Source organism: Prionailurus bengalensis, chromosome D1, assembly GCF_016509475.1.
Source record: "Prionailurus bengalensis isolate Pbe53 chromosome D1, Fcat_Pben_1.1_paternal_pri, whole genome shotgun sequence".
NCBI classification, from domain to species: domain Eukaryota; kingdom Metazoa; phylum Chordata; class Mammalia; order Carnivora; family Felidae; genus Prionailurus; species Prionailurus bengalensis.
In genome coordinates, this window is record NC_057346.1 from 11,845,929 (window position 1) to 11,857,078 (window position 11,150).

General features: G+C 43.6%; 1 protein-coding gene across 5 annotated transcripts in view; it reads right to left on the reverse strand.

The window, feature by feature from the left end:
• The window catches only part of USP28 (ubiquitin specific peptidase 28), a 67,089-nt gene extending 55,957 nt beyond the window's left edge, over positions 1-11,132 (reverse strand). For 3 of the 5 annotated variants that reach the window (XM_043579374.1, XM_043579375.1, XM_043579373.1), the window contains exon 1: positions 10,933-11,107. In XM_043579374.1, coding sequence (XP_043435309.1) covers positions 10,933-10,989 — 57 coding nt within the window. In that variant the 5' untranslated portion in view covers positions 10,990-11,107. Of the gene's footprint in view, positions 1-10,932 lie in introns of all 5 variants that reach the window. The other 2 variants (XM_043579376.1, XM_043579379.1) reach the window with 2 other exon arrangements.
• Positions 11,133-11,150: the final 18 nt, after the last annotated feature.

The following is an 11,150-nucleotide window of genomic DNA, read 5'->3' on the forward strand; positions in this document are numbered from 1 at the left end:
AGTCCCATTTCCCAGGAGTAACCACCATTAATAGTTTCCGATATCTTTCCAGAAATGGCCGATGCACATGAATATATGTTTTCCACTGGATGTCACGTCCTGCAACTTTCTTCTTTCATACTGTACAACACATTAAGACAAGGCTTTTTCATTTCTTTGAATACGTGCCCCAATCAAGTACAAGAAATGAGGCCGGGAAACTGTTACAATAAGGACATACAGAATGCATCTTCCCAAATTAAAGAAAATGCCATGTTTAGTAATATATTGCTAAGGTCAATGGGGGAAACCAGGAAGGTAAGGGCAAAGACAGAAGAAATCAAATGCACATGCTTCCAGTTTTAGAAATCTAACAGTGAAATTCGAAGTTATTATTAGGAGGGACTCTGTGTGCAGTTTCTATTTGCGATAAGCAACGGGGACTTGAGAGGTGGTGTGGGACTGGACTAGGAAAGGTTCTCAATGTCAGCATGAGGTTGGACTTGATCTGATGAACAATGGAAAACAGGTCCCTTGGCAGGGAAAAAATAGGAAGGAAAATAAAGGTGCTTTAAGGAGGGTAATCTAGCACAGGTGGACAGCTATTTCAAGGCGAGATGAGACTACGGAAAGAAAGCTTAACTATGAGTTAGAAAGCTACCGATAAAAACAGGTGTGACTGGACAGGGAGGATGCAGGTAGGAGAACGGAGAAGGTGGGACACACAGTGAACAGCTCAAAGAATGGAGAAACGGAGTTTAGTCAAATATTTGAAACTGGATGCCTGAGAGAATGCCGCTGACCATTACAGAAGAGGAGACTAGTGAGAAACCCAACCAATGTAATATACCACACTGACAGAACAAGGGGGAGAAAACACACGGTTCTCTTGACTGATATTGAAAGAGCATTTGACAAAATTCATCACCTCTTCATGATAAAAACAATCAGAAAACTAGGAATGGAAGGGAATTCCCTCAACAAGATCCAAAGGGCCTTTATTAAAAAGCAAAAACAAAAACTCACAGCTAATATCATACTCAGTAGTCAAAGACTGAGAAAGCCACCCCGAAATCAGAATAAGACAAGGATGCCCACTTTCACCAATGCTATTCAATATCATATTGAAAAGTTCTGGCCAGAACAATTAGGCAAGTAAAAGAAAAGGCATCCAAACTGGAAAGGATCTGCCCCTGTTCACAGATGACAGGATACATAAAACCCCAAAGGAGCTACATCTGCTTGTTTGCTGACAAACAATTCAGCAAAGTTGCTACAAGATCAACACGCAAAAATCAACTGTTTCTGTACAGCAGCAATGAACAATATGAAAAAGAAATTAAAAAAACAATTCCAGGGGCACCTGGATGGCTCAGTCCGTTGAGGGTCTGACTTCAGCTCAGGTCATGATCTCGCGGTTCGTTGAGTTCAAGCCCTGCGTCGGGCTCGCTGCTGTCAGCCCACTTGCTTCAGATCCTCTGTTCCCTTGCTCTCTGCCCCTCCCCCGCTTGCACTCCTCCAAAAATAAATAAACACACACATATATATTTTAATCCCATTTATAATATCCAAAAAAGTAAAATACCTAGGAACAAATTTAGCCAAACAGGTGATAGACTTGTACTCTGAAAAATATAAAACATTGTAAAAAAAAAAAAAAAAAAAAAAAGAAAGTTAAAGAAAACGTAAATGAATGGAAAGATATTCAGGTTGATGCATTGGAAGACTGGATTAGTCACGGTTCTCCAGAGAAAGAAACAAACAACAGGGCGTGTGCGTGCGTGCATGCGCGCGCGCATGTGTGTAAATGAACACTGCATTCCTAGTTTCCTGTTGGGGAGATGGGTGGGTGAGAAGTAATTTATTATAAGGAATTGGCGCTTGCAATCATGGAGGCTGATAAGTCCCCAGATCTTCAGTTGGCAAGTTGCACATCCAGAAGAGCTGGAGATGTCGTTCCAGTCTCAGGTGGAAAGCCAGAGAACCAGGAGAGCTGACAATGTAAGTTCCAGTCTGAGGGCAGGAGACCAAAGGCCCAGCTGAACAGTCAGGTAGGTGACCTTCCCTCTTACTCAGCCTTATTTGTTCTATCCAGGTTTTCAATTGATTGGATGAGGCCCACAGACATCAGGGAGAGCAATCTGCTTTACTCCCTCTACAACTCAAACGTTAATCTTATTCAGAAGCACCCTCACAGACATACAATTGACCAAATGTCTGGGCACCTCATTCTCCAGGCAGGCTGACACACAAAATAAACTTCATCTCAAAAGACTTCATGTTGTTAAGATGGCAATATTATGCAAAGTGACCTGCAAATTCAATGCAATCTCTGTCCAAATTCCAACGGCCATTTTTGCAGAAACAGAAAAGTGGAGCCTCAAATTCATAAGGAATTTCAATGGGCCCTGAAGAGCCAAAACAATATTGAAAAACAAAACCAAACAAAACAAAGTTGGAGGACTCACACTTCTGGACTTCAAAAGCTATTAAAAAGCTACAGGAATCATGCCAGTGTAATATGGCAAAGGACCGACATACAGATCAATGAATTAGACTTGGGAATTTAGACTTGGGAATAGACTTGGGAATTGACCATACATCTATGGTCAATTAATCTCTGACAAAGGTGCCAAGACCATTCGATGGGGAATAGTCTCTTCAAAAACTGATGCTGGCACAAGTAGACATTTGCATGCAAAAGAATCAAGTTGGACCCCTACCTCCACCATAAACTAACTCAAAATGGATAAGTAACCTAAATATGAGCGCAAAAATGACAAAACTCTTAAAATATAGAAGTAAATCTTCATGATCTTGGATTTGGCAATGGATTAGATACGGCACCAAAAGCATGAGCAACAACAAAAAAAAGGAGGTAAGCAAGACTTCACCAAAATTAAAAACTTTTGTGCATCAAAAAACATTATCAAGAAAATGAAATGACAACCTCCAGGAGGAGAGAAAACATTTCCAAATCATAAATCTGATAAAAGTCTAGTATCCAGATATATTACAACTCATAATTCAAACAACCAAACACAAACAAATGCAATTCGAAAAATGGGCAAAGGACTTGGAACAGACATTTCTCCAAAGAAACTACATAAATGGCCAATAAGCACATGAAAAGAGGGTCAACAGTAGCCATCAGGAAAATGCAAATCAAAAGTATAATGAGTTACCACTTCACACACATGAGGATGGCTCTTATACAACAAAACAAAGGAAAAACGGAAAATAAATGTTTGGAGAGGATGGAGGTGGAGAAACTAAAACCCTTGTGCACTGCTGGGGGTGGAGGGACATAAAATGTCGCACCTGCTATGGAAAACGGTTTGGTAGTTCCCCAAAAAACTAAAGACAGAATTGCCATATGACCCAGCAATTCTACTTGGAGGAATGTATCTAAAAGAATCAGAAACAGGTACTCAAAAATGTTTGTACATGCATGTTCACAGTAGCTCTATTCATAAAAGCCAAAAGGTAGATACAACTCAGTTGTCCACCAATGGAAAAATGGATAAAATGTAGTAGATTCACAGAATGGAATACTACCCAGTCATTAAAATGAATGAAGCACAGATAGATACAAGCTACAATGTGGCTGAAACATGAGAATGTTATACTAAGTGAAAGAAGCCAGACACAAAATGTCCCATATTGTAGGATTCCATTTATATGGAATATCCAAAATAAGTAAATAGAGAGACAGAAAGCAGATCCGTGTTGACAGGGGCCCGCGCGAAGGAAGGACTAGGGAGTAACTGCTTAGTGGATACGGGTTTCCTCTTGTGGTTTTGAAAATGTTTTTGGAACTACACGAAGGTGGTGGCTGCACAATATTTGTGAATACATATGCTAAAGGTCACTGATTTTGGCTCAGGTCATGTTCTCACAGTCGTGAGATCAAGCCCCGCGTCGGGGTCTGCACTGAACATGGAGCCTGCTTAGGATTCTCTCCATCTCTCTCCTTCTGTCCCTTCTCCCACTTGTGCATATGCATGCGTTCTCTCTCTCTCTCTCTCTCAAATTTAAAAGAGTTAATTTTATGTTATGTGAATTTCACCTCAATTGAATAAAATCAAGAAAGATTTGTGCTCACACATATACACACACAAAAAAGAAAAAGGACAGCAGGAAAGTACTAACTTGGGCAAGAGTACTAGAGAAAGCAAATATTGCTTTAAGATGATTCAAGTTTAAAATGACCATCAGCAGGTGCCTGGGTGGATCAGTGAGTTAAGCGTCTGACTTCAACTCAGGTCACAATCTCATAGTTTGTGAGTTCGAGGCTCACACCGGGCTCTCTACTGTCAGCAGAGTCTGCTTTAGATCCTCTCTGCCCCTCCCCCGCTTGTTCTGTCTCTCTCTCAAAATAAATAAATAAAATGACTACCAAGCTATCATGTGGCATGCTGCCAGCACCTACTGACGCAGATCTTTAATTGAGATTTGAATGTCTGGTATTTTGACCTCCCTTTTTATGTAGAAAGCCTAGACAGTGGGAATAGTGCTACACGGCCCAGATTCCACTGCATATTAGTCTCTGGGTAAATCTCAACTTCCCAGGCCATCAATTTCCACATCTGGAAAATAAAGTACCATGAGCTTTGATGGCACTGATGTGACCACCAAATGAAGTAATGCACACAGGATGTGTTAGTACAACGAAAAAACGAAGAAGAAAACAGAAATGGAAAATATTGTGGCCTACCTGCCCAATGAAACTCATCCAGAGGTTGGGAGAAACGATCTATGCTTTGGTTTTGGTTTGATCGCTTTGCACCGCTTTGCAAATTCTACTTCCTCCTCACACTGAATTTTACTTCGTAAGGTTGCTCTATGGGTTCGATGAGAATACGCCCTAACGTACTTCATACATTACCAAGTGGTAGTTGAAAAGTTTGGTTTGAGAAAGGTATGTGTTCCAGGCAGAAAGCTGGATGGCTTGAGGTCCCAACTCTGCCACTTAGAATTTAATCCCGGGTAAGCCACATTTCCCATCTGCAGCATGGAGCCAAACAGGCTTTGGTTTAAAATCTCATATTGGGCCTTTCTAAGCTATATTAAGATCTGAGTATGATTGTCCTCTTCTGTAATAAGACATAATAATCATACCTTGCAGAGTATGTACAAAAAAGTGCTCAGGGCCGAAAATGGCATAAGGCAGAGGCTAGTATGACAAGTATATATTCCCATGCCTCATGCACCTGTGGCGAAAGTGGCTATGCAGCAAATGGTCATAGCCAAGGATGCTGATATGCAAGAATTGTTGAACTAGCATTTGCAAATAGGGGAGTAGAAGTCATTTGCAAGTCAGGATTACAAATGCAGATTTGGAAGAAGTTCATAAAAGGAAAGTAACCACCAAGAAAGCTAACAGGTTAGCCCCTAAAAGAGAAGAAAGAGAAGAAGAACCAGAATGATACACGTCCAAAATGTTCAAGAGAGAGTGTTCCGGAAGTAAAGCAGCTGGAGCACTGAGGGTACGAACCAGTCACTGAACTGAAGCCTGAGGTCAGGGTTCTGACTTAGACAATGAGATCTACAGTAAATTAACTCTTGAGACCTGTTACTGTATTTGGGGGTTGTTGTTTTTTGTTTTTTTAATTTTTTAAATGTTTATTTATTTTTGAGAGAGAGACAGAGAGAAAATGAGAATGAGTGGGGGAGAGGCAGAGAGAGAGGGAGACACAGAATCCAAAGCAGGCTCTAGGCTCTGAGCTGTCCTGTCTGCACAGAGCCTGATGCAGGGCTTGAACTCACGAACCATGAGATCATGCCCATGAGATCATACCTGAGCCGAAGTCGGACACTCAACTGACTGAGCCACCCAGGCGCCCCGGCCCATTACTGCATTTGTAAGATGAAGAAGGCTGCATGTATTACATAAATTCAAACATCTTTTCTAGGCCTCATTTTCCTAAGAAAGTTGTAAAACGATGTAGCCAGTTCGGAAGTGGGGGTAAACTACAATACGTTAGTCTGTGATAAGACTGTGGCAAATGATTTAAAAAATACACACTGGAAGTTTTTAGGAAAAAAGAAAAAAAAAACCCAGAAACGATAATAAGTAGCAATAAAGATAATTGCCAAAATAAACAGCAACCAAGAAGTGGCAATGAGGAATCATCACACATAAAAGCATGAGAAGGGGATTCGAGTTGGTACTTGAATAACCAAAGCAGAATGGCAAAAAGAATTACTTCTGTAAAGCCGCGGATTTCACGAAAAGGTGGTTAGTCACCGGTCACCTGCGAGCGATCCATTTCATTCCCAAGCGACAAACAGTAAAAGCCTCCTATCGCCTCCTATCTGGGTTCTCGCTGCTGCTCTGGTGCAGGCTGGGAACCAATTTGCCTTGGTCTGGGGGCTGTGCCTCCAACTGCCAAGAGCTAGTCTTGCCCACAGGGTCGGGTGGGGGAGCGTTTTCCAAGTTTTCCACAGTGAATTGGAATTACAAATGTAATTGAGAAAATGCTCTAGAGAAGAAACAGGTGGATTTAGAAACTCGGTTCAAAAAGTAAACAAAAGGAAGGTGCTGAACAAGGCAAACACTGGACAGGGCAGAAGGCAATTCTGTTGCTATTTTGTCGGAGGACTGGGGACACATGTACATAACTGAATGGACAATGGGAATTCTGGAGCATCTGGGAGGCTCAGTCGGTTAAGTGTCCAACTTGTGCTTTCGGCTCAGGTCATGATCTCATGGCTCATGGGATCGAGCCTGCTTGGGATTCTCTCCTGCTCTCTCTCAAAAATAAATGAATAAACTTAAAAGAACAAGAAGAAAATGAAAGAGAAGAAAGTGGGAATCCTGTGCAGTCGGGCAGAGCTTCTCAAAGTTATCACTCAGGGATGTTGTCAAAAGGCAAACTGTGATTCAACAGGTCTAGGGTGGAGGCCTCAACAGGAGTATGTTGATTTGTGGAGGCTGTTGATTTCCTTGGTATAAACACTTCCACCATGAGAACTTCAAGCTAACACCATGAGGTCACTGAACACAGAGTTGGGAAGAGACACACACTTTCGGCTGGAGAGACAGTACAAGCTGGCTCTAACACACCCAAATCTCTACATTTCCAAGGCACTCCTAGATAATTCAGATGCTGCTGGTCCACAGACCACATTTTCAGTCTCAAGATTATAGAAGACAGTGAAGCTATCTGGGGCTTAGGCTTGAGGCAAGGAAATGTGAGATCATTTAGGAGAGCGAGGAGAGACATCACTTAGATCAGGGTTTCTGAAGCTCAGCATTATTGACATTCTGGATTCTTTGTTTTGGGGGGCTAGTCTGCACATCATAGGACATTGGGCAGCATCCCTGGCTTCTACCCGCTGAAGCCAGCAGCATCCTCCTCCAGCAATCACAATCAAACGGCTCTCTAGACGCCATGCATCCAGACTCATCTCTAAGAAAGGAAGGAAGGGAAGGGTGGTAACTCATACCATAAGAAAAGAGATACTGAAGAGCAAAAACAAGAAAGAGAGAAAGAAAAAGAAAGAAAGAAAGAAAGAAAGAAAGAAAGAAAGAAAGAAAGAAAGAAAGAGAAATAAGGAAATCTCCTTAAACACACACACACACACACATGCGCGCGCACACACACACACACACACACACCGCTTTAGTTAGCACCAGGCTGATCCAAGTAGAAAAGAAGACTGTATGTATATTTAGAAAGAATGTAGGCAGGATTCAAAGTTTAAAACACAAGGAAAGTTCTGGAGGGTAAAAGAAAGGTACTGACTTACAACAACAGGTCCATTGACTAAGAAGTAGGATCAAGGATATCTTGGGCTCTTAGACTCAAAATTGCTGTGTTCAGTCCTGGCTGTATCGTTTATTAGGTGGGTGATCCTGGGCAAATTATCTGACAAGTAAAAGCCTCCGATATGAAGATTTCATGGAGTTGTCATGAGTACTGAGATAACGGATGTTAAGTTCTGAGCACGTGCTCAATTAATGTGAGCTGCTACTATTACCAGCATCATTATTCTCCTTAAGAAACATGCTTCACTGGCTACTGTTTAAACTTGTTCGATGAAATGTAACACATGGGAAGATCTTGCCTGGTGAGGCCTTACTTGTCAATTCTTTTTATAAATATTGTACTCATCGTGTGAGCAGAAACTGTAGCTGAAGAGGCATTAAAGTTGGGAAAGCCAGGGCGCCTGGGTGGCTCAGTCGATTGAGCATCTGACTTCAGCTCAGGTCGTGATCTCATGGTTGGGGAGTTCGAGCTGCACACAGGGCTCGCTGCTTTCCGTGTGGAGCCTGCGTTGGATCCTCTGTCCCCATCTCTCTCTGCACCCCCACCTCTCTCTCTCCCTCAAAAAAAAAAAAAAAAAAGTTGGGAAAGCCAACCAAACACTGACTGACTGATGTTCCAAAAATCACAACTAATGAGACAAGGTAAACGTGAATAAAAAGCCCATAAATCAAGAGGAAGCAAAAAGAACATTAAATTTTCACTGAAACTGGAAGGTTTTCATAGGGCTCCAGTTAGCATCAAGAACATGTGATGAATTCTAGTACAGCTGCCAAGCATGACAGGTTTATAAGAACCAACCTGACTTCAAGTTGTTTATCCTACAACAACAGTAAACTGTGCTGCTGGTTTTTATCCAAGTGGAGAAGTGATTAAAACACAGAAACCTGTTGGGTGCCTGGGTGGCTCAGTTAAGCATCTGACTTCAGCACAGGTCAGGATCTCATGGTTTGTGGGTTTGAGCCTTGCATTGGGCTCTGCACTGACATCTTGGAGCCTGGAGTCTGCTTTGGATGCTGTGCCTCTCTCTCTGCCCCTCCCCTGCTCACACTCTGTCTCTCCCCAAAATAAGCAAACATTAAAAAATTTTCTTAAAAAAATAAGGAAAGAAAAAACACAGAAACCTGCCTGTAAGTAATTTCTATAGGTTAATTCGAGTATCAGTCTGGGGTATTCAGTAATATCACAAAGTATCCTCTTTCAGACGCTAGTACATACTGAGAACATATTTCAAGAGTACTACATTTTTCTCACTAAAATTCTTGGGAGGCTATGAAGGGTTCTGTCTGTCCCATACACAACTGAACAATAAGGGAAGGGAAGCATTCTAGGTTTTAAATAGCTTCTGAGTGTCAGGACAGGATAACTGTTCCCAACTAGAACAATTAAGGACCCTTTAAGGGAAATGTAGAATTCTTCAGAGAATCCAAAATAGAGCCACTCTAACATGAAACTCATCAAGAGGAGGAAGTTATTAAAACTTTTCCTCTGAGATGTGAAAAGTAGTTTCCCTGTATAGAATTCCTTCAACCTAGCCTGCTAATTTCAAGCATCTTCATTAGCAAAAACAAAGAGGGCAAACATTATCGAGCATTCCAAGCTTATCATCTGTCTGTATGGGGCGAATCACTGGGAAGAACACTGAATGTCATCACTCTGCAGATGGCCAGGAGTCAGGGTACTACTCCAGCCAGCCACAGCCAACGGGACTTCCAAGTTTTCCAAAAATAGCTATGACTTACATACAAGTGCTCATCAAACACCTCACATACAAACTTGTAGGGAATGCTGATAGTGGCCACTGTTGCAGAGGTAAATGAAGATGCCTTTGATTAACAGGCACATGGTCCCCAACAAATTTAAGTATGACTTATTCTGCCTTAAAATAGCCTCTTCCCTAAAATCAACCCAACGGTCTCAAAACTAAGATGTTTCCCACCTGTTTTGAAGTCACTGTCCTAAAACAAATAGAAACGATCTGTGAAACCAGAGAAAATCCTGACTCAGATTCCAATGGGCATTTGTGAACACCTAACAATAGCATCCCCGTTAGAAATCAGCACATGAAATACCATCCACATTACTTTCATTTTGGAGCCCAGGACCAGGAGGTATCTCTTACTACAGGAGTTCAAAAAGGAAGTGTGTTCACTTCCACAATACTGCTCTCCTGTGCGCAGGAACACAATAAAGAGCCATAAGCGGTTTCCCACGTGGAGGTATCTGACAGCTTTGTATTGTAAATGTTTATGAAATTCCTCATTTCCGAACTCTCATTTGCATACCTGGCACACGTTTCCCATTCGGTCTCCAAAAAGCACACTAGTTGAGGGGTGAGGAGGTAATGTTGTTACAGCATTCCAAAGCAACCTTAGAAGACATTCTCAAATTGCCTACTTCCCAAGTTTCTTCACACGGGCATTATCGGCCTTTTGATTTGCTCCCAAACCAGTGTTCCACTCTCACCCACTTAGCCCAGAAATCCCTGTATCGGTTTCAATCTTCTCAGATAATAGGAATGGGAAGGCATTTGTGAGCATACCTTGTATTCCTCGCGCTGTTCCTCCTCCCTCCTTAAAAATCCAGGGATGAATGCACTGGGGAGGTTGATTTAAAAAAAAAAAAAAAAAAAAGCGAGGGTGGCAGGGGTAAGGGAAGGGAGGGAGGGAGTGGTAACCAGGACCCCTGGTCTTTTTTACAAGGTGTTGATAAATCCCTCCTTTAAGTCAGCTAAGTTCGGTCTGCTTAGACACTTCAAAACACTACTGTATAAAAGGGACTTAAAAATGAAAACAAACAAAACCCACCTAAGCTGCCACCTTCGGAAGTTTCTCACCCAGGTCAGGGCCCACGAGCGCTCCCCCGAAAAAGCCCTGATGCACACAACCCCAAGTCCTGCCCTTTATACCTACTCCCCTCGCAACATGAGCTCGCCGCGGACTCGAACGGCGTCCCCGATCCCTGCGACCCGAGCCCTGCAAAGACTTCAGCCCCTTCGCCGGCGCACTGCCCTCGCCCCCGCCCGACCAGCGCCGGCGCCCTCCGTAGCCCCCTCCCGCCCCTAGCCCGCAGCCCCGCAGGCCCGCCCGGGCCCGCGCCGCTCCGGCCCGCGCCCCGCAGCCCCCTCCCCTCCCGGGACCCCGAGCCTCCCCCGGCCCCCGCTCGCCGCCGCGGGGCCCACCGAGCCGCGCCGGTCCGCTGCTCCGGCCGCGTCGTCCTGCTGCAGCTCCGCAGTCATGGCCGAGGCGCCCCTCCGCGGGTCATCCGGCTCCCGCCGCCGCCGCCAGCCCAGCCTCGCAGGAGGTGGAGGAGGAGGAGGAGGAGGAGGAGGAGGAGGAGGTGGTGATGGTGGTGGTGGAGGTGGAGGCGGAGGAGGCGGAGGAGGCGGGGGAGACGGAG